Genomic DNA, 24776 nt, shown 5'->3' with positions numbered 1-24776 from the left:
TCCAGAACTCAACACAGAAATATTTTTCCCTTTCTGTATGAAATTTAGTTTAAAAGCAATACTGTCATGTTATCATGGGACTCTTTAATAAACTATAGATATAACCAGAATATCTGTTAAATTTATAACACTTAACTTTCATACTCTCGAAATTTCACTTGACACTAGTTTTTAGTGTCCATAAAGCACTTATTCTTATGAATTATGAACATAGTATGTGAAGTAAGATGAGTTGCAAATTTACTCTGTAATTTTTCTATAATAGGTATTCAACACTGTAGAGAAATGTAAACATCATCTTTATTATTAACATTTATATTTGGTTCTGTAAACAAAGTTGGCAAAAAACAAACACCTAAGAATTTTTATATATATTTATAAAAATTTCAAGAATATGTTCTTTATCCCTTTTGAAAGGTATTTATTTTTTTAAAGTCTAAAAGCCAGTAAATGTAGAAGCTGAAGGGGAAGAGGAAAACACTGACGACAGATTACTTGAATCTCCCTCCTCCCAAATATGAAAAACATCACATACTCCACCATTTTCCGTGTAGCTTGTGAAACCCAAAAATTCTGACGTCTCCTCACTAGTCTGAAATAAGTCCAGTAGAGACTGTGAACTACAAATTCTGTTTTCCTCTTGCATAATAAGACATTCAGTGCTTTTCTTATCTAAATCCACATCTGGTTCCAGATTTTCTTTTTTATTTCTTCCTAACAATATTTTTACTTTCCGACAGATTTTACCAGGAGGTAAACTGTCCATATTCTTCATGTCACATTCTCTGGGTTCCCCAAGCCGACTTTGGGATGGAGTGTTTGCCTGAAGAGTTAAGTGCTCCTGTGAACTGTTTATTGCCAACAGACCAGAATCATGACCAAATACTGAATGAAGGTCCTTTTCCTTCAGATCCTTTGCCGGAAAAAGCACAGCATCTGACTTCTGTTTTAGTTGAGATGCATTATTATCCATAATGAAATTAGAAACTTGTATAGATGTCTGTAGCCTACACAGACAATGATCTGTTCGTCCTTCTTCCAAGTCGTTTTCATTTATAGTTAATTTATGTTTAGAAATATCAAGAATGCACCCCTGTCCATTTTTATCTGGAGGTAGATGTATAAAATTTTGTTTTATGCCATTTTCAGCTGGATTTAACATAGAACATTTATTTGTTTTCTCAAGTCCTCTCAATTCATTTGAAGGGTCAGGGATGTGCTCTGAAATAAACACAAGATTTCCAGCTTGCTGGGTTTCTTTATGTAGAAAACTCCGCTCAATCACCTGTACATTCTTTTTCCCAAAGTCTTTCTGAGAAATAGGTTGCAATTCCAGCTTTTCTTTTGGTTCAGACTTTTTCAGGATATTTGCAGTAATAGGAGAAAGGGATCCAACACTATATTTTAATCTTTTTAGGAGAAAAAAAAGAAAAAGAATTGCATTAAAAATTTCTGAGTAGTTAAAAATTAACTTAGTAAAAAGCTTTTAAAACTGTTTATGAAACTTATTTAACTTACGTAATATTACAAAAACACAGAAATCTTAACATGTAGACAAATTCACTTTAAATGTTTTTAAAGTAATAAAATTTTAGATATACAGCTGAAAACTATTGTACCCCTCTCCCAATCCACATTCTTCCCTTCCTTCCAGAGGTAACCAGCATCTTGAACTTGGTGTTAAAAGCTCTTTTAACCATATAAATCAAACAAAGATGATAGTAAAGAGATTTGAATCTCTTTCATTATCCTGAAAAATTTCCTAACTTCTATGCTGTGATTTACATTAATGTTGTCTTTTTCTATTTAGTTAGCAATGTGGAAATAGCATTTATTGGGAGATCTAAGGCAGAAACATGTATTTATTTATTTATATTTAAGTCTAAAATATCTAATATCCTAGGTAACTGGAAACTTGGTATCTTTATACTTCTAAAGATGACAAATTAGTAATCCTTAAGTTTCATACACATATTTGAACTGAAACCTTCTTGTTTATGGAGTCTCTTGATATCCTTGGCATGCTAGTTTATATTAGATAATCCTAAATTATACATAAATAGGAAGAAACTTAATAGCTTACTAATTATGCTTTATGCTATACATGTCACAGATAACATAGAGAAATACAGAATTCCACCTCCTCCGTCAAAGCCAGAATGGTTCCCTTTATATTTATTTTCTTTACAGTTTCACTTAAGATTCCTTCTGAACAAATGGAAGATAAAAAATATAAAAACACTAGTCCAACCTGCTCTCTCCTTTCAAGTCTAGTGACGTCTAGGTGACTTGCCCAGAGATTAACACTGTACAGAGAGTAACATAATTAAGGAATATCTAGTTATATGTAAGTACTAGTTCAGATTTTGGTGCAGATTGAATTTTTAGGGAATTCTATATTTTTACAGTAGTCCGTATAATTTTAATAGCTGGAAATATGCCTCCTCTCCAAATATCATATTTTAAGTCAGTCATGAACAACCATTCTGAATGTTATAGAAATATGAGGTTTAAGAACTATTCTACCTAGATACAGAAAAAAGACTTTCTAGTTAATGTTCAGAACCTGTAGCTTAGTATCATATTTTCTGATCTTCTTTGTGCCTTAAGATTAATCTAAAAACAGATATAAGGACTGAATAACCTATTGAGTTATCACCAATTCTAGGGTCTATGCATTTCTTTTTTAGATTTATGGGCATAATCTAACCAGGATCATTTTGTTGATGTGCAACTATTGTACACTGAACATCACTGTATTCAATGTTTACAAGTCCTGTCAGTACCTTCAGTAATTATTACTGGCAAGTAGAGTTGAAGCAGAAACATTTAGTAAAGTACAAACAAGACCTAATAGAGGTAAGTGGAAGACAACTTATTAAAACTTCTTAAAATTAACTAAAAATTCTAGCATTTTGGTCCAAGCGGATGGTAAACTTCATGGACCGGGGGTTGACAAACTAGCACATGGGCTCAATCTAGCCTGCTGTCTACTTTCCTAAATAAAGTTTCATTGGAACTCAGCCACACCCATTCATCTACATGTCTGTGGCTGCTTTCATTGTACAATGGCAAAGCTGAGTCTTACAGTTCACAAACCCTAAAATATTTACTATCTGGTTTTTTAATTAAAAAAAAATCCTCTTCTAGACTGTAATGTTAAGTTGAGGACCTTAAAAGTAATCTAAGATAAACACTTTTGGTAGTAGAGAGGAGAGAGGAAAGTCAGTTCTTAACCATATTTATATCCTCACAATATATATTCCTTCTAAGAACAGGAAACTTTGTATTTATTTTTAGTTTAATAAAATAGTTTAATAGTCTATTAAAATTTAAAACTTAGGTGGATAAATTACCTTTTCTTTTTAGGCATGTCCCGTTCATATTCCACAAAGTCAAAAATTAACTTAGATATGATGTTATCAACAACTTGATAGCGATTACTCTGTGCAAAATTTCTGTGTTGTTCAGTTAGGAGATGCTAAAACAAAACAAAAAAGCATATAAATCATAAAATTATATTTTTAAACCAACAGATATCTTTTTTGTTCATTTTCTAATATTTACATGCCCCTAAAATTAGGTTTTTAATAACTATTCCAAAGTAATACCTTTTACTAGAACTTCAAAGGATGTTAAAAAAAAAAAGTAACTTTTGAGAAACCACCAAAACTACAGTTGACCCTTGAACACAAGGGTTAGGGGCTCCCTTGCAGTCAAAAAAATTTACATACAACTATACCAGTTGTCTGCATCTGCAGGATACTGGTTCCATGACCCCTCGCAGATAGCAAAATTTGAGACACTCAAGTTTCCTATACAAAATAGCGTAGATCAATGCACACAGTCAGCCCTCAGCATCCAGAGACTCCCAATTTTGGATCAAAAACAGTACAGGTATTTCCTGGGGCAAAGAAAAAAAATCCATATTTAAGTGGACCCATGCATGCAGTTCAAACCCATTTGTTCAAGGGTCAACCTTACTTTGGTTTTCAGTCTTCCATTTTTCAATAAGAAAAGTCAATTACTAATTTGTGGTTTCAATGTAACTGAAAACAAATGAGCTATATCAGAAAAACAAAGATATAGAGAAAAAAATAACATTGAACATTTACAGTGTGCTCATATTTTTGAAAACACTTTTCCTTTTACTAATTTATTTTTTCCTTATACAATTACCACTAAGTAAGATAGGGCTTATAAAATATTCAGTGAATAATATAAGCAAATGATTCTACTGCCCAGTGCTTATAATGGAGAATACAGAGAAGTTATTCTCAATCTTAAGAATAGTCAAGAATAAATATAAATAAGTTTAGTGTATTGGAATAAAACTCTCCTGAATGTATTGGAATAGAGTTCCTCCTGAATGGGTGGAACTTTCAGGCTAATTCTATTATTTGTCTGTCAGCTAATCAGTGAGTTATATCCAAAAGCCTGTACACCAAGATGATCATGGAAGAACCTCTGTTTCCCTAGTGTCATAAAATTTTAACTTTTGATGATTTGATTCTATTTCCAAAAACTCAATTCTCCAGTTTTCACAAAAAAACACAATACAGTTGACCCTTGAATAACAAAGGGGTTAGGGGTACCAAACCCCCGCACACTTGAAAATCTGAGTATGACTTTTGACTCCCTAAAATACTAATAGCCTACTGTTGACCAAAAGTCTCACCAATATAAAGTCAATTAACACATATTTTGTATGTTTATGTCATCTGTTTACCAGATGCATTGTCTGTTAGTACCTAAATCAGTACTGTCTGACATGATAAAAAACGCTATAGATATTACTAACAGTAGACATAAAAGATGAAAAGATATTGTGGGAAAAAATCCTATTTATTTACAGGTATAATGATTCATGCACTGATAATGAAGCAGGAATATGATTACTTCATGGTAGTAAGAATATCTCCAAAAATTTTTCCATATACTTATTGAAAAAACTCTGCATATAAGTGGACCCACACAGTTCAAATCCATGTTGTTTAAGGGTCAACTGTATTCAGGAATGTATATATATTCCCTCCTTCCTTGTGAAATTTACCAAATAAAAATTACATATGTCCAGTAATGTTAAATGAATAAAAAATAATTAAAATTTAAAAAGAAACATTAACTCTCCAAGATCTGATTGAGTTTATTCATGCTCTTGGAAGGAAAAATAATTAATTGAAATAAATTAAGAAAAACCACCAACTTTTGTGTAGTTCCCCTCTACCTCCACCTAGCTCTTCTTACTCATCCCGTATCAACATTAAGTACCCTCATTATTACCATTGCACTTTATTCACTATTGTGATTCATCCCACTTGCAAGTACATATGTTATGTCTATCTTCTCTGTCAGACCATAAGATGTATAAGAATAGAGAATATGTCTGCCTTGTTATTGCTAAATCTCCAGTAATCAATTTTTTTTAAATGAATGCCTTGATGCAAAGCAGCATATACATGAAAAACTGTAAAGTTTTTAAAAACATATCAATCCCAACATCTACTTTCATTAATTTTCCTTAACTTTCATTGAGTTTCCTTGGCAATTAGTGACCAAGATTTTCATTTTCTAGCCCTAACATTTTCTGAGCATCAAATGAGGATAACAAACTGATATTAAGGAAAACATTCCATTCCAGATTATTCTATTGTAACAACAGTAAAATAAAATTTAAGGACCGATTTTTGGGAAGGGGAAATACTTCTGAGAGAGTTTAGCTTCTCATTAAAAGTCATTTTAAGCTAATTGTATATTTCTCCTTTACTATATAAATAAAACACAAACTGACACAAAGCACTAATATATTGGGGTTATAAAACAAACAAACTTCAATTAAGAGTCAGTAGACAGAGACAGTTTATAAATCAGATGTTTTTAAATATTATTCTTTTTCCTTAACTTTTCTACCATCTTCTACTAAAACCAAGCACCAAAATAAATTTGTCTACTATTTTAAAACTACATCCAATCCACTGGCAAATCCCCTTGGCCTCACTTTTAAATTATATCCACAATCTGACCACGTCTCACGACTTCTACTACCACCACTTGGTCTAGGCCTTCATCATCTGTTCTTTGGTCCCAATAATGAGTTTAATTTAGCACTTTTGTAGTTTATTTCAATATCCACAGGTCTTATTATTCCCTCACTTCTACTCAAATACTACCTTATCAGTTAGGTATTCCTTGTCTAGTCTAGGTAAATAGCAACATCACCATTCCTGCTTTATATTTTCTCATAGCACTGATCTAAATATTCTCTACACATACTTCATTATTCTTTTATCCTATGGTTACCTATCTCTCCTCCCCCCCTCCACAAAATGTAATCTTTACAAGGGCAGAGAACTGGTCTTTGTTCAATGCTACTTGCTCAGAGTGGTGCTTCTTACATAGTAGATGCACAATAAATATTTGTTGAATAAATGATTTTTCAACATACATTTCCCCACTTTGGGTTCTTAAAATTTCAGGTAATTCTATCAAAAAGAAATATATACTACTTAATAATTTATCAAGTTATAAACCACAATCAGATGATTATTCATAGTTTTAGAAATATCAACCCCCAAATATAAAATCACATTTACAGTTTCGAGATCTTCATATTTTTGCAAGCAACATTCACAATATCCTTTTTTTTTCTTCTCTTTCAATTGGAGCTGAATTGGGATTCCATTACATTTATCGCCATCTGTCTGGATTCTAATAGAAATACATGATAAAAAGATTAACTACTGACAATTTTTAAAATTTATAGTCCCCACCTATCAAACAGAATCTGCCGATATCTGCACAGAGATTTATATAAAAAATACTTTTAACCATATTCCTTTTTAAGAAATTGAGAAGCAAACTAAGAATGTAATAATGATTCTGCAGCATATTCCAGATCACTTAAGATCACACATTTTAATTATTTGCCAATATTTTCACCACCTCCCTTCCATTCCCCGCCATCTATCTAAAGTCTCTAAATGTGACACACTTAAAAGAGATTCAGACTTCAAATTTAGCCAAGGGGCAATAAAAATATATTGGGGGTGGGGGGTGGAGAACCATTAGAGTGATCAACCCCCATGGCATTAAATGAATTATTTTCATGTTTGTTTAAATGGATAAAAAATTACTTAAAGGTTAAACCAACCTTAGTTTAACTTGAGTTTGCTTTTGGATATTAGATGGCTTATCTATATCAAATGGACTGGAAGGCTTCTGAATAGCATAATTTATATAAGGCATACTGGTCAGCTGAAGATAAAATGGTCTATAAAGTCTAAAAGAATAAAAAAAAACATGAAAATTTTTATGGTTAAAGAAAACAACGTTTGATGTTTTATATGTATTTTAAAATCATGCAATTCATCTGGAATCTGAAATAAAACGACAAAAATCAGTTAGACTTCCCTTCCCAATTCTAGACCCAATTTTTTTTAAAGTTAAAAAAATTTTTAATTGTGGTAAAACACATATAACAAAATTTATACTATCTTCACCATTTTTAAGTGTACAGTTCAATTGCATTAAGTACCTTCACAATGTTTTGCAACCATTAACACTATCCATCTTCAGGCTCTTCTCATCTTGCAAATCTGAAACACTATATCCAAGAAACAGTAACTCCCCATTCTCCCTTTCCCACTGGCCCTCGACAGCTATTCTACTTCCTGTCTCTATGCACTTAATGACTCTAGGTACCTCATTAAGTGGAATCATGCAGTTTTTTCTCTTATTTCACTTAGCATAATGTCCTCAAAATTCTTCCATGTTGTAGCACGTGTCAGAATTTAATTCCCTTTTAAGGCTGAATATTCCATTGTATGTATGTACCACCCTGTTGATAACATTTGGGTTGCTTTTGCCTCTTGGCTATTGTGAATAATGCTATGAACACGCATGCGCATGTATCTCTTCAATATATACCCATAAGTGGAATTGCTGGATATGGTATTTCTAATTTTTTGAGGAACATCCATAGTCTTTTTGCCATAGCAGATGCACAATTTTCCAATCCCACCAAAGCCCAACACTTGTTATTTTCTGGGGTTGTTTGTTTTTTATAGTGGTTATCCTAATGGGTGTAAGATGTAATGTGGTTTTATGTACGATAATGATTTACATTTCTCGGATGAATAGTGATGTTGAACACCTTTTCATATGCCTACTGGTAATTTGTGTATCTTTGGAGAAATGTCAAGTCCTTCGCCCATTTTTAAATCAGGTCATTTGATTTTCTGTTGCTGACTTGTTTATATTAACACCTTATTAAATATATGATTTGCAAATATCTTCTCCCATTCCATGGGTTGCCTTTTCACTATGTTGTGGCCTTTGGCACATAGACATTTATAATTTTGATGTAGTTCAATTTATTTCGTTTATCTTTTGTTGCTTGTGTTTTTGGTGTCATACCCAAAAAAATCACTGCCAAATCCAATGTCATAAAGCTTTAGCACAAGTGTTTTTCCCCCCAAGAGTTTTATAGTTTTAAAAGTTTTCGACTCATTTTGAGTTACTTTTATATATGGTATAAAATAAGATCCCAACTTCATTCTTTTGCATGTGGGTATCTACTTTTCCCAGAACCGTTTGTTGAAAAAAACTTTCTTTTCACCACTGAATGATCTTGACATCTTTGTCAACAATGATTTGACCGCATATATAAAGATTTATTTCTGGGTTCTTGATTCTTTCCCACTGGTCTATATATCTGTCTTTATGTTAGCAACAAACTATTTTGATGACTGTAGCTTTGTACTAAGTTTTGAAATTAGGAAGTGTAGATCTCCAACTCTGTTATTTCTTTTCAAGGTTGTTTTGGGTGTTCAGGGTCCTGTGAGACTACACATGAATTTTAGGATGGATTTTTCTCTTTCTGTAAAAAGAGTCATTGGGATTTTGATAGGGAATGCACTAGATCTGTACATCACTTTGGGTACTATGGAAATCTTAACAACATGAAGTCTTCATATCCATGGATATGGAATGTCTTTCCATTTATTGGTCTTTTCCAGGCTGAATTTTGAGTTGCATTTTTTCCCACAGTAACACATTTCATAAATAGAAGCATTCAACACATATTTATCACCTCAGTGAGTACCCAAGAGAATTAATTACATATGTCTAATTAATCACACATGTCTAACCGAGTAACTGGAAAGGCAAGATAAAGAAATCTGACTCTCCCATGCCAACTTAATTTACTTATACCTTAATCTTCATTAATATTATCCTATAAAACTTCAGAGTAAGTTTAGGAAAACTACCAAATAAAATGTTAGACTCAGCCCCGGTTAGAGCATCGTCCTGATACACCAAGGTTGTGAGCCTGATCCCTGGTCAACGCACATATAAGAAATCAAGCAATGAATGTATAAATAAGTGGAATAAAAAAAAAAAAAATCAGTGTTTCTCTCTCTTGCTCTCTCCCCCAACCCCTCTCTCTAAAGTCAATAAATAAAATAAATTTAAAAAGTTAGACTCAGATTTATATTTCCAAATAGTACCTAATAATTTCTTTCTCACAAATGTAGAAGCAATTGTTAAGTAATTGTTATAAACCATTTAACATGGCACTGCATTTACCCAGAGAATGGTTATTTGAAATATTAAAGAAATGAGTTGGTCTCATGATTGTTCAAAACCAGATATTTCAAGAAATTATTATCTATAACATACTGAAACTAAATTGAGTCCTTAAGCACAAGTTAATTAATGCTACTTTGTTATTTTTACCACATGCGCATTAGTATAATATAAATCTAATATAACAGTATTGATAGAGGTACACTAATTAGATTTTCTCTTTTGATATTGTATTTAAATCATAGATAGGACTTAGATACTTACTGGCTCGTATCTTCCACCTTTAGAAAAGGCTTTTTGAGTCTACCTGCTTGAAAACATATAAAATATAGTATTAGATATTACAAATCCAGAACTTTTTTAAAAAAACAAAACTACTTTGGAAAAAAACCACACACACACACAAATAACCACCCAACTATGTAGCCTTTATCCATTTCATTTCAATCAGAAGTTTTAAGTCTCAAGTGAGTTATTTTATGATGACAACCCATTTCAAACTAACAGAAGCTCTGTCTATATTCTGAGGTTCTGAAACTAAATGGATCCCCCAAAGGATCTATGAGTAGAATTTAGGAGGCTCAAAAGCTACAACAGGAAAAAAGCAAACTCAACTTTTATTTTTACTAACCTCTAATTGAAATTTGACATTTCCTCCAATTATGCATACAAGCAATATGGCACAGTAGTATTACCAGTGCTGGTAATTTTAATACAAAATAAAACAGGTATTTTCATATCATAGTAAGTACTACATGTATCTCAAAGCATCATTTATGCTCATCACTTCAAAATTACAGCAATCAGAATCACTTTTAGAGCTTGATTTTAATATATAATAAAAACATGTACATCATTATTTCATCAGATAATTCTGATAACTGAATTCCAACATAGTTAATTTTCTTAGTAATCTAATTTTTTTAGAAAAATGGGTTTTTTCAAACATTACTCTGAGGAGGGGGGTAGTCCATAGGCTTCAACAGATTGCCACAGAGGCCCAGGTTCTTAAAAAGGCTAGGAACTACTGAGTAAGTCATGTAGAGTTATTTACATGATTTTTAAGAAAATTATGTTGTTTTCTAAAGCAAACCAACACATTTAAGTATATCAAAATACTTACTTCTTGTTTTCTGTGTGCCAATAGCTACTCTTTTCCCCTAAAAAAAAAAAAGTTGTGCTCAATACCCTTAAATTAACAAATAATATATCTATAGGAAGAGAACAATATAAAAGAAAGCTGATTATTTGTGGGGAAAAAATGAGAAAAACTTGTTTTTTAAAACTAATTCAACCAAAGAAATGAAAGGAAATGATCATTCAAGAATTAAAGATCTTAACCATTGGTAGGAATGAAATTCAGTAATACAAGCTTTCTTTTACAATACACCCAACTGGTACCTTGCATCCTAGCTATAATTTCTGTCTTCAAAGAAAGAAATCAACCAATAAGGAAAAGGTATAGTTAGTAAAATAATCTAAAAATAGTCATAAGTAATTTTTATGCCCTTACTCAGCAGAACTTTTGTGATAAACTGGACAAAGGAATTATTAAAAAAGTTATTATAGTCCTGGCTGGGTGGCTCAATCGGTTGGAGCATCATCCTGTGCACCAAAAGGTTGTGGGTTCGATCTCTGGTAGGGGGGCGTATGTGAGGCAACCGATCAATGTTTCTCTCTCACAGGGGTGTTTCTCTCTCTCTCAAAAAAAATCAATAAAAACATATCCTTGGGTAAGGATTAAAAAAAAATTTTTATTATAGTCTATCAATTCCAGTCAAGATGGAATACATCCAATACAATCAATCCCATTGATTACAACTAAAAGCTCTGAGCAAAATACAATAAGCAACTACCTGCAGACTGAAAACAAAAGCAAGCACATTGTTGAAGAAAATAAAAACTTGGAGAGGCTACCTCTAAAGGGGTAAGTTTCCCATCCCCCCATCTTTTCTCTTGCAGTTTTGCCTTAAGGATGAATCTATAGTCATGGAGTTGGTGGGAACAGTGAAGCCAGTGACTTTCTCTCCCATATAAACCCCATCTTTCTGGCCAGAAAGAACCAGGAAAGAGGCTCCTGCAGTCCAAAGATTACAAAGAGAATCCCTCTATTATGTCTTCTTTCTTTTCTCCCACCTTTTTGCCCTTTGGGTGGGCCTCAGTTATGAAACTGCAATTTTAACAGTACCACAAGCAAATAAAATTGAGAAACCTTGACTTTCTGACCAGACCAAATATAAAAAGGGCCACTGCATACTGGAGAGTGAAGGGGAAACCACAGGAAATAGCAAGCTAGAGAAGGGGATCCCTAATTCCCTGTATAAATCCATATAAGTACCAGGCTTAACTCTAAGCTACATATTCTAAGGACAGATACGAAGCAAGAGCTTTGAAAATTGGAACTAAGATTCAAACCACTGCCCAAGTCTTGGATTAATCTATAAGTGATGCATATGCAAAACAAACAGAAAGCTCCACACAAGACTTTGAAAACGGAAACTGAGATTAGACCCACCACTCACAAAAGAACTGACAGTTTGAACAAAACTGGATGACAGCCTGCTAAAACAATAACAGCAGCAATAACAAAAATCAACTTTCTCCAGAATATTATCATAGATCTGGAGCCTACACATTTACAATGTCTAATACGCAGTCAAAAACTAGTTGACACATTAAGAACCAGGAAAACATGATCAATTTGTGAGAGAAAAAGACAATCAGATGCCAACTCCAAGATGTTCCTCATGTAGGAATGATCACAAAAAGATATTGATATGTTAAATGTAAAAGGAATAAAAAAGGTATACCATGCAAACAATAATGAAAAGGAAGCTGGAGTGGCTACATTATATCAGACAGAGCAGACTTCAGAACAAGGAATACTAATAGGGACAGAGGAACATTATACAGGGGTGGGCAAAAGTAGGTTTACAGTTGTGAGTACGTGAAACAGTTCATTCTTCCATTATTTATTAATTATTGCATTCTTTTCCATATGCGATATGGAAAATATAACCATAAACCTACTTTTGAACACCCTTTACAATGATAAAAAGATTGATTCACCAAGAAGACATATTAAATATGTACACACTTAACAATGCTCAGGACAAAGAGTAAGTCATAAGAGAAAATTTAAAATATTTTTAATTAAACAAATATGAAAATACAACATGTCAGCAACAGGAACTCTCATCCATTACTGGTGAAAATGCAAAATGGTTCAGCCATTTTGGAAGACAGTTTTTCAGTGTCTTATAATACTAAACACACTCTTACCATTACCATACTATCTCCAGCAACCATGCACCTTGATATTTATTGAAATAAGCTGAAAATTTATGTCTACACAAAAACCTGCACATGGATGTTTATATCCATCATTTATATCCGTAACTACCAAAACCTGGAAGCAACCAAGATGGGTTTTGGAAGGTGAATGAATAAACCATGGTGCACCCAGACAATGGTATTTTCAACGATAAAAACAAATAAGCTACCAAGTCATGAAGACATGGAGGAACTTTTAAACGCCTATTAACTACGAAGAAGCCAGTCTAAAATGCTATATTCTGTACTATTTCAACTCCATGACATTCTGGAAAAGGTGAAATTATGGAGATAGTACAAAGATCAATAGTTGCCAGAAGTAAATAGGGAAGGGAGGAATGAGTAGATGGGAGTATGGAGGATTTTTAGGGCAATGGAACTGTATTTTAGGGTACTGTATGATATTGTTCATAGTAGACATGTCACTATACATTTGTCTAAACCCAAAGACAAAAATGAACCCTAATGTAAACTATGGATTTTGAATGATAACTTAATGTAGATTCATCAATCAGTAAAAAATGTACCACTCTGGTGTAGGTTACTGATAGCAGTGGAGGTGTGTGTATACTAGAAGCAAGGGGTATATGGGAAGTATCTGTACCTTTTACTCAATTTTGCTATGAACCTAAAGCTGCTCTAAAAAATAAAGTCTAGCCCTGCCCAGTGTGGCTCAGTTGGTTGGCGAGTCATCCTAAACACTGAAGGGTTATGGGTTTGATTCCCAGTTCAGGCACATACCAAGTTTTGGGTTCTGTCCCAGTTGGGGCACATACAAGAGGCGGCCAACAATGTTTCTCTCTCACATTGATGTTTCTCTCCCTCTCTCTCTAAGATCAGTAAACATATCCTCTGGTGAGGATAAAATAAACTCTATACATTTAAAAAATTAATCTAACATAAAATGTTTGGGATGCAGCTAAAGCAGTTTAAAGGAAATTTATTACAGTGAAGGTGGTATTTTGAAAAGATGAATACAATTAATAAAACTAGCAAGGTTGACCATGAAAAGAAAAAAAAGACACACAATGATATCAGGAATGAAAGCGCACACATCATTATAGACCCTCTAGACAGTAAAAGCTTAATAAGGGAATATGATAAACACTTTTGCCATCAATTTGACAATTTTAACAAAATATACAAATTCTTTGAAAACACAAACTACCAAAGTGCACTCAAGAAGAAATAAACAGCCCAGCTGACATGGCTCAGACGTTGAGCGTCGACCTATGATCCAGGTGATCTCGGTTTAATTCCCGGTCAGGGCACATGCCCAGGTTGCGGGCTTGATCCCCAGTAGCAGGAGTGCAGGAGGCAGCCTATCAATGACTCTCATCATTGATGTTTCTCTCTCTCTCCCTTTCCCTTCCTCTCACTGAAATCAATAAAGACATATTTTGTTTTAAAAGAAGAAATAGATTACCCGAGTTTCCTCTAATGAAGAAATTAAATTCATATTTGAGAATTTTCCAACAAAGAAAATTTCACACCTAGATAACCTTACTGGTAAATTCTACCAAACGCTTAAAAAGGAAAACCGATTCTACAAAAACTTGTCTAGAAAATATAAGTGGAAATACATCCCAGTACTTTATAAGGGCAGCATTATCTTGACACTAAAACCAAAGACATTAAAAGAAAAAGATGACCAATATTTCTCGGGCACATATATGCAAAAATCCTCAAAAAAATAAGTTTCTGATTAACTGGGGGGGGGGGGGTTGACGGACCTCAAAGCACTTTAAATAAAGTAGTTGAGCAAATACATTTATCCAAATTTAAAAACTACTTATGAGGATATAATTAATGTTTTAAAATGTATGTGTACTACTTAGTGTGCATAAGATTTATATATGTCCATTCAAGACCCATAAATGCATCTTCATTAAAAAGTTTTATGTTTTAGTATGTTGTAAACCAAAATTATTCCAGAGACATTTTTTTCCTCATATACAAAAAAAATTAAACTGCAAGAAGTGGAATCAAGCTGACCAATTAATTACACATCCTGGATTATAGAGGTAGTTGGTATTTTTATCTTTTGTTTGGAGAGAAATATAAGATCTTTTTCAAGTCTATTTGAAAAAGCTTTCTCACGCGGCAGGCATGGTTCAGTGATTGAGCGTCAATCTATCAACCAGGAGGTTACAGTTTGATTCCCAGTCAGGCACATGGGTGGTGGGCTCAGTCCCCAGTAGGGGACATCCAGCTGATCAATGACTCTCTCATCATTGATGTCTCTCCCTCTCTCTCTCTCTTCCTTCCTCTCTGAAATCAAAGAAGCGTAAAAAAGCAAACAAAAAAACCCCAGCTTTCAACCTGACCAGGTGGCTCAGTTGGTTGGAGTGTGATCCTGTACACCAAAAAGATTGTGCATTTGATCCCCAGTCAGGGCACATACGGGAGACAACCAACCAATAGATGTTTCTCTGACATTGATTTTTCTCTCTTCTCCCTCTCCCCCTTCCTCTCTCTCTAAAGTCAATAAAAACAAATCCTCAGGCTCGGATTAAAAAACAAAAACAATAAACAGCTTTTATTTTTTCCTAGTGCGTGGCACACAATAGACACTGAGTATTTGTTGAATACTAAATGAACAATGGGGGTTCCATGTGTAAACAAAACCTAGTGTTGGAAAAGATAAGACATGATCTGAACCCTCATGGAGTTGACATGATTCAAGGCACTAGTTAGGCACTGAAACCTGTTAACAAGTGTCTTTGAAATCTTCCCCTCCCCTTCTGTTACTACTTTAAGCAAGCCTTCAACACTTCTCCTGATTAAGGACATATCTTCCCAGATTACTTGATATGTGTGTTGTACTCAGAATCCATAAATGTCCTTTTGAGTTTCAATTTTCATACATTTCTATGTACAATCCAAATAATGTGTAAAGTGCAGTAGAATATTTAGCATATTTAAATAAAGGAATATCTACCCATCATTTTGTAAAAATTTGGGAATAGTCATTAGAACCTTTTAACTTGTAAATGAGACAACCAACCAAAGTATTAGCAATTTTATTTAAATATTAAGTAAATTATTTGTTCCTTTCTACAAACTATTTATATTAAAAATATGAACAGTGAAAACATTCACAAAGACTTTATGAATCTTTTTACATAACATGCATATATAGGGCAGTCATGATGTAAAATGTTTAAGTTATCTTTATTGTTGAAAGTATTATAGTTATCCCCCCTTTTCCCCTTCATTGATGCCCTACACCCCGATTCACCCCTCCCCCAGGCCTTCACCACACTATTGTCTGTGTCCACGGGTTATGCATATAAGTTCTTTGATTAATCTCTCCCCACCCACTCCCCCACCCCCGCCTTCCCACTGAGATTCATCAGTCTGTTCCATGCTTCTGTGTCTCTAGATCTATTTTGTTTCTCAGTCTATTTTACTACATTCCACATATGAGTGAGATCAGATAAAACTCAATCTGGAAGAATCAGAAAATCTGAATAGTGTAATAACAACTGATGAAATCAAAGCAGTAATAAAAAAACTCCCAGCAAACAAAAGCCCTGGTCCAGATGGCTTTACAGGGGAGCTTTCTAATTCTTTAAGTTGTAGGGTTAGATGGTTTACTAAAAATTTTTCTTGCTTTCTGAGGTAGGCCTATAGTGCTATGAACTTCCCTCTTAGGACTGCTTTCACTGTGTCCCATAGATTTTAGGTTGTTGTGTGTTCATTTTCATTTGTTTCCAAGAAGTTTTTGATTTCTTTATTGATCTTATTGTAACCCACTCAGTGTTTAATAACATGTTATTTAGCCTCCATGTGTTTGAATGTTTTTACTATACTTGACTTCTAATTTCATGCCATTGTGATCTGAGATGCTTGATATGATTTCAGTTTTCTTGAACTTTTAGAGACTTGTTTTGTGTCGTAACATGTGGTCTGTCTTTGAGCATGACCCATGTGTACCTGAGAGGAGTGTATATCCTGCAGCTTTGGGGTGAAATGTACTTTAAATATCAATTAAATCCATCTGATCTAGTGTGCCACTTATAGTCACTGTTTCTGTGTTTACTTTTTGTCTGGAAGATCTATCCAGTGAAGTCAGTGGGGTGTTAAAGTCCACGACTATAACTGTATTGCTGTTGACCTCACCCTTAAAGTCCTAAGGTTATTAATGACAAGTCCTTATTTATTGCCATTTTAATTCTTTATGCCTATGTTTCTATTTCTTCTTATTATTACCGCAGTCCCTTTAACATTTCTTGCAATGCTTCTATTTCTACTTCTAATTACAGCAGTCCCTTTAACATTTCCTGCAATGCTGGTTTGGTGGTGATAAACTCCTTTAGCCTTTTTTTTTTTTTTTTTTTTACGGGAAACACTTTATTTTACCATCTATCTTGAATGATAGCCTTGCTAGATAGAGTAGTCTTGGTTTCAGATCCTTGTTTTGCATTACCTTGAATACTTCATGCCATTCCCTTCTGGCCTGTAGAGAAGTCAGCTGAAAGGCTTATGGGGGCTCCTTTGTAGGTAACAGCTTGCTTTTCTCTTGCTGCCTTCAATATTCTCTCTGTCTTGAATTTTTGGCATTTAAATTATATGTCTGGGTGCGGGTCTTTTTGGACTCTTCTTGCTTGGGGCTCTCTGTGCCCCCCCTGAACGTGTGAAACTTTTTCCTTCATCAGGGTAGGGAAGTTTTCTGCCATTATTTCTTCAAATAGGTTCTTTAGCCCTTGCTTACTTTTGACATCTTCTGGCACTCCTATAATGTGAAAATTGTTACATTTCATGTTGTCCCACAGCTCCCATAGACTATCCTCCTGTTTTTTCGTTGTTTTTTTCTTTTTGGATCTCTGATTTAATTTTTTTCTACCCTGTCTTCTAATTTGCTGATGTGACCCTGCTTCCTCTAATCTGCTATTTATTCCTTCCAAAGTATTATTTCTGCTATGTCATTCTTCATTTCTGACTTGTCATTTTTCATAGTTTCCATATCTTTTTTCATGCTGTTGAGCATCCTTACAATCAGCATTCTGAACTCTATATCTGATTGCTTCTTTCCATTTCATTTAGCTCTTTTTCTGGAGACTTCTCTTGTTCTTTCATTTGGGGCTTGTTTCTTTGTCTCCCCATTTTGGCTGCTTATTTTGGTTTGTTTCTATGTATTAGGTAGGCTGCTAAAACTCTGTCTTTTTGGAAGGTCTCTGTTGCAAGCCAATGTCAGACACTGTTTGTGACTGGCTTTGAGTACCCTGTTTGGAGCTATCAACAATCCACGGCTTGAGGTCCACCCTGTTAGTGCTGGGTACATTTGGACAGGACGAAGATGCATACCAAAGTCTGCTTTTTCAAGGCCCAGGTCCAAAAGCAGATCAGGCAACGACGCAAAGCACTCTGAGGTCTGCCTCTGCCTGCAGGCTGATTAATGTGATTCTCTTAATGTGCCTCAGACTATAGAAATTCCACAGGGTAGGGCAAGAAGTTTTCCAGCAGGATGGGTCAGTTGCTTCCCTCTCAAGAAAAGCTGCTTGGAAGGTAAATGTCTGCCTATGAAAGATGTCCTCTGTAGTATGGGGGAATGACCCAGCACAGGAATCCAGAGGGATGCCCTCTGAGCTCTATCTCCAGAGCCCACAATCCTAGATTCTCCTCACACAGCTCCAGTCCACTCTGCCCTCCCTCTGCTGGAGCCCAAGGTGAGTTGCTGCACACAAAACTTTGTGTGTTGGCTCTTTAAGAGGATGCCTGCATTTCCAGCTGTGTCTCTCTGGCAGACAGAAACCCTGCTGCTTTTCACAGCCACGTTATGTGGGCACCTTTCTCAGTTCTGGTGCTCTTGGCTGGGAAGCCCAGCCTGGGGTTTAGGCCTCAGAGTCCTCAGTGTAACTCCCCATAGCTAAGCTATCCCTCTGACCTTCAGCCACTGCCTGTGGGAGCCCATCCAGTCTTTCTGCCCCTCCACGCTTCCTACCAGTCTCTATGTGGTCTCCACTTTCCCTCCTTGGTTATGAGGGTGCTCTCTAGATCATCTTCAGTTGCAGTTAATTATTCAGGATGGTTTTTCTCTATTTCAGTTGTAATTCCAGTTTGGTCGCAGAAGAGTGTCAGTGTAGCTTCCACTCAGTCTGCAGCCATCTTCAATCTCTCTAAAATGTTTCTTAATGAAAATTATGTTCAAAGGCCACTGTCCAATTGCCAGTCTTGCCAACAAATATTCTTCACTGGAAACCAGGTCTTTCCAAAATGCCTATCACACCAGTTCCTCTCCTATTAATTCTCTCAATCATTTCCTAGACCCTTCAAGATAAAATCTAACATCTTTATACAGTGCGTAGTTTCCTTTATATTCTTATCTGAACCTGCTAATTTTTCCAGCTTCATTTCTTGTCATTATAATACAATGTTCAACTTGTATTATAATACAGAAAATTTCCAAAAAACATGCCACCCTACTTATGACCTCATGCATTTATACACACTCTTCTATAAAATTTATTTTCCTTTTAGATTATAGTCATTTAAGGAGTAAGTAAAGAAACAGCATACCACAAAAGAATGGTCTGAGAGATAGAGAACCATGGCAAGTTAAGAGCTAAGAGAAGTTCCAGAAGAAAACAGTTAAGTTCAATGGAAAATGAACGATAACTGAATCAACATGACTGTTTTTTTGTTCTTTTTTCTTTCCAATAAGACTGGTTTTAAAGTGTTAAACTGATTTGGAAATTGGTTGGTAGTTTTACCTTTCATGGGTTGAAGATGAATGGAAAGTATAAAAGTGGAGATATGAGAAGTTTGGATGATAAAAGATCATATAGTAGCCAGGTGGGAACATGAGATCAAGGAAGGCTTTATTTTGTTTTAAAAGATGCAAGATGCTTGCTTATGTATAGAGGCTTCAAGGAAGAAAGTATTAAAAGGGAAAAAATTGAAGATATGGGAACATTAGGTCTAACAGAGTACAATGTCCAATGTAACTGTTTAACAAATATTTTGAGGTTAGGCCAGATAGTCATACTACACAACAAGATTTTGCTATACCATCTAGAGCAGTTGAAAAGGAAGTATATTTCCTCCTTATGCTCCCAAAATGGATATATGTATTATCTATATTAGGTACTTCTCGTGCAGTAGAATAATTTATGGTATTTTCCATCTGAATGAACAGCAGTATCTGTTAAAAGTAGCAGCAACAAAAGAAGAAACAAAACTATGCCACTATCCCAGGAATAACTTTTACCTCATAAGTAAATCCTAAAGTTAAAAACCCATCACAGATATATAAACAAAAACCAAGCTTGATCACTTTCTTTAATTAATTTAAAAATTAAGGAAAATAACATACCACATCTCTTACAGAAGTACTTGATTTCTTGAGTAAATACAATTCTTTTTTCTTTTGTTCAATGTAGTATCTAATGTCTTTATTAAGAGAAAGAAAGGTTTAAGATTAGCATTTTGACCTTTGGATTTCTCAGGTATTTCTTGCAATCAGAATTCTATGTAAAATTCAGAACCAAGGGACATAAATATTTATAAGAAATAAAACAAGGATAAAATCCTTACCATCAATATGAAGAATTTTCACTCCCCAAGATACAGCATTTGATAATATACTATTTGAAGGAATAAAATCCTGTAAAAAAAAAGTTTGATAGTTTTTCTAGGAAATTACTATTTTAAATGAGCTGAATTTAAATATGATTCAAAATAATTTCACTGAACAGACCCTATAGTTACAACAGAAATGACAACATTAGTTTTTCTTCTGAAATTTCTATAATCAATCCAGCTTCATATATTCCCATATTCTTGACAATCAATGCACGCTGTAGCCTTACAGTTAACAGTTTCAAGAAAGTATTCCATTTAAAAACACAAAAATGTCAGGAGCTTTAGAAATCAGTAATACTTTAAAAGGCCACAAGATGGAGATGTTTCTTCATGAAAAGTACATTCTGTTCTTTGCAAAATGATACATGCTAATATTTAGGCCTTTCCTATTATAATGAGGAAAAACATTTCAAGAACATCTATCTCTATTTCCCACTCGAGTTTTTAATAACAGAATATACACTGTGAGTTTCTAACTTACATGGTCCTTGATAGCTTTTTCAGCTAATAATTTTCCTCTGCTCAAACACACCTATAAAAAGACCAGAGAACAATTGAACATAAAGTTGTAACATAGTGCTTCACTGAAATAAGGTTAAAAAGATAAAACAGCTAATAAAGTGTATGGGTAAAATTTATAGATACATCTTAATATAAATATGAAATTTAAAGTAAATTTTATTTGTACAAACCTTAATAACTATCATCAAAACAAAATGTATGGTAAAAAGTGATTTCCTTAGGGTATTTGCAAAATGGTGTCCCTATTAAAAAGTTTTGGGTTTTTTTTTTTTGGGTGAAGCAACTACATCAAATTGAAAGTTGTCGAGACCCAAGGTCAGTCCTATACTAAACTCTACTTAACATGAAAAATAAAACAGCTAGCTAGGTTCCTCTGAAACCATCTATAATTCAATAGTTAAGTTTACATTTTAGTTTTCCATTAAACTAAAGATTTAAGACTATATAGTTAACTGTATATACTGTTTTTACATGGTATTTCCCTTTTTAAATAAAGCATTAGAAAAAGCAACTGAAATGCTATGAGCAACAATTAATGTGGAACTAGTCACTGGTATATAATCTCATTCCTCCAAAACGCACTCACTATAAGTATATACTGTATGAGCCTTTCTTGGTCTCCTCCCCTTCTTGGACTTCTTTTCTTCTATGTATTTGTCTCTTTTTTTAAGTGATTATCTCTTATGTAAATCATTTCTTTTATTCCCTGCCCCCATTTTTCTTGCTTCCCAAATGGCTACAGTAGGTAAGTTGGGATTTTAAATGATAATTACATTTCAATCTAAAAATAAGATGAACATTTTAGTTCTTAATCTCTTCCCTTTTCCACACCCAATAAAATCAGCTTAATTTATTCTTCACTATATGTTCCAACTTATTGGCAAAGGAGTGGAAGGGGTATGATGTCAGCAATTCTAGAAGAGAGGTTGGCAAACTTTTCCTGTAAAGGGCTAGATGTTATACGTTTTAGGCTTTGCTGGCCATTTAGTCTCTATCCCAACTATTCAATTCTGTCTTTATTCATTTACGTATTGACTGCTTGCAGGAAAGCAGTAAACAATCAGTCAATACATAAACACATGGGTATGGCTATGTTCTAATAAAATTTTACTTGTGGACAGTAAAATTTAAATTTCACATCATTTCCACTTGTCACAAAATATTCTTCTTTTGATTTCCCCCCAATTTGAAAATGTAAAAACCATGCTTAGCTTGAAAGCTATAAAAAAACAGGTGACAGGCTGGATTTGGCCTGTGTCCATAGTTTGCTAACCCCTGCTCTAAAACAAACAAAAGATTTCCATTTCTTCTTTAAAACAATGATCCACCGTTACTTATTAGTTGTAAATTACTATAAAAAATAAAAGCCATGCCTAAATGCAAGGGTATATTTTAGGAATCAGAGTATAACTACAACTATAATAGTACAACCACTATTAGAAAGAAAAAAAGCCCGGCAGGGCGTGGCTCAGCGGTTGAGCGTCGACCTGAGATCCAGGCAATCGGGGTTCGATTCCCGGTCAGGGAACATGCCCGGGTTGCGGGCTTGATCAATGACTCTCTCATCATTGATGTTTCTATCTCTCTCTCTCCCTCTCCTTTCCTCTCTCTGAAATCAATAAAGATATATTTTTTTAAAAAAAAGAAAGAAAAAAAATCACCGTTCTATCAGACAGCAACCTTATTAATGACTGGAAAGCTACACATAATGTAGACACTGTTCTACCTCAGTGAACTCTGATGCTAGCCTGCTCTTGTAAATTATGAGTGTCTCAGGCTGTAGCCTTTCTGAACATCTCAAAGCATAGTTAAGAGACTTACTGAATCTGGAGACTTAAATGAACTTCCATCATGGCTGGGATGAGGTGAAGTGGTTTCTGCAGTATATGCAGATTCTGGACTTGGTACAGGAGAAATTCGTCCAAAGGTTTGTGCAAACTTAGCTTCCTTTTTATTTGAAATAAGATAACTGATATCTTTGCTGAGAAATTCTTCAACTCGCTAAAGGAAAACAAAGTATTTTTAAGTAAATCATAAAGGTTTCATATGCTAAGCACAGATAAAATGCCAATTGGATACATTTTAGTCTTTGGTTAACTGGTAGTTTTTATACAGTATTCTTCTGAACCTAGTCCTAAGTATGATGGGAGTCCCAATAAGAACATAACAGCAAGTACCAGACACTATTTTTAAGTACTTTACACAGATCCTAATTAATTTAATCCACATAACCACCCCATGGTACTATTAGCCACATTTTGTGGAGAAGAAAACAAGAAAAGTGGCAGGCTTGAGGTTACACCAGTATTAAATAATAACAGAATTTGAACACAGTTATGCTGATTCAAGTCCATGCTCTAAATTTAGTGAATGATGGAAATGTTCTTTATCAGCATCGTCCAACATGCTGGCAACTTGCCACGTGTGGCTACTGAGTATTTGAAATGAAACTAATGTGACTAAGCAACTGAATTTTAAATTTAAATAACCACCTGAGGCTAATGGCTTCCTACTAGACAGTTCAAAAATCATAAAGTTATAACATCGTCTCATAGGAATTAAACTAATTGGGAAGGAGAGAACCCTTACTCTTAAGAGTGTAAGATGGTTTGTTTGAAGAGAATTTCCCCACTAAAATGTTTGAAAACCATTACTTAAATGCCTGAATTTATAAACACATGTACCAAAGTCAGTATTATTGAAGAGCATTCCCATCGAAGAGCAGGAAAATTAAAATAAGTAAAAATAAATACTAAAGACTTCTACAGGATCTTACAATATAAACAGGGATAATTAAAAAAATGAAGCAAAGTATGTAATAGATGAGTTAATTTCATGTAAGCATTAAGCAGAATGTGCTGCTAAGGCAGTGGAATCCTTGGCTAAATGCAAATCACTACTTCTTTTTTTTATCCTGAGCAACATTTTCATTAACAAGTAAATGAAGCAAGTATCTACATTTATTCATTGCAGGGATTACAAACTCAAATGCCTCCAAGGGCCAGCAGAAATATAAGTGAACAATTTACACATCAAATACTTTCATGTTCATAAATACGCAGCCCTAACACTGCCAGTTTCCAATTTTTCAAGAGAAGCCCAGTCTTAAACATTTCTAAAAATTGTGATAAAATATATGTAACATAAAAATTTAACCATTTTCAGGTGTACAATTCAGTGGCATTAAATACATTCATAATGTTGCGCAACCAACACCACTACCCATCTCCAGAACTTTTTCACCATTGCAGCTGAAACTGTATACATTAAACAGTAACTTCCCACTCTCCCTATCCCCTTCTAATCTCTATTCTATTTTGTTTCTATGGATTTTACTATTGTAGATACTTCATATAAGTGGAATCCTGTATTTGCCTGGCTTATTTTGCTTAGCACATTTCCAAGGTTCATCCATATTGCAGCATGGGTAAAATTTCATTCCTTTTCAAGGTTGAATGGCATTCCATTGTATGTATATATATTTTGTTTATCCATTCATCTGTTGACATTTGGGTTGTTCCCACCTTTTGACTATTGTGAATGCTGCTATGAACATGGGTACATGAATGTATCTTCAAGACCCTGTTTTCAACTATTTTAGATATGTACACAGAAGTAGAATTGCTTGATCATAAGGTAGTTCTATTTTTAATTTTTTATGAACCCTCATACTGTTTACCATTAGCAGCTGCCCGAATTTACAATCCCACCAACAGTGTACAAGATTCCAGTTTCCCCACAACTTC

At 34.2% G+C, this 24776-nt stretch overlaps 1 protein-coding gene across 2 annotated transcripts in view; it reads right to left on the bottom strand.

Annotated features, from left to right (window-relative positions):
- Window positions 1-286: 286 nt before the first annotated feature.
- The window catches only part of DBF4 (DBF4-CDC7 kinase regulatory subunit), a 29638-nt gene continuing 5148 nt past the window's right edge, over window positions 287-24776 (bottom strand). The window contains exons 3-12 of one of the 2 annotated variants that reach the window (XM_081147579.1): window positions 22852-23031; window positions 20990-21040; window positions 20461-20530; window positions 20240-20316; window positions 10712-10748; window positions 9853-9898; window positions 7151-7279; window positions 6594-6708; window positions 3357-3481; window positions 287-1409 (exon numbers count right to left, since the gene is read on the bottom strand). In XM_081147579.1, coding sequence (XP_081003705.1) covers window positions 437-1409; window positions 3357-3481; window positions 6594-6708; window positions 7151-7279; window positions 9853-9898; window positions 10712-10748; window positions 20240-20316; window positions 20461-20530; window positions 20990-21040; window positions 22852-23031 — 1803 coding nt within the window. In that variant the 3' untranslated portion in view covers window positions 287-436. The remainder of the gene's footprint in view (window positions 1410-3356; window positions 3482-6593; window positions 6709-7150; window positions 7280-9852; window positions 9899-10711; window positions 10749-20239; window positions 20317-20460; window positions 20531-20989; window positions 21041-22851; window positions 23032-24776) is intronic. The other variant, XM_081147580.1, reaches the window with a different exon arrangement.

This window comes from Miniopterus schreibersii (assembly GCF_964146895.1).
Source record: "Miniopterus schreibersii genome assembly, chromosome: 9".
NCBI classification, from domain to species: Eukaryota; Metazoa; Chordata; class Mammalia; order Chiroptera; family Miniopteridae; genus Miniopterus; species Miniopterus schreibersii.
This window is presented reverse-complemented; position numbering and strand designations above follow the sequence as displayed.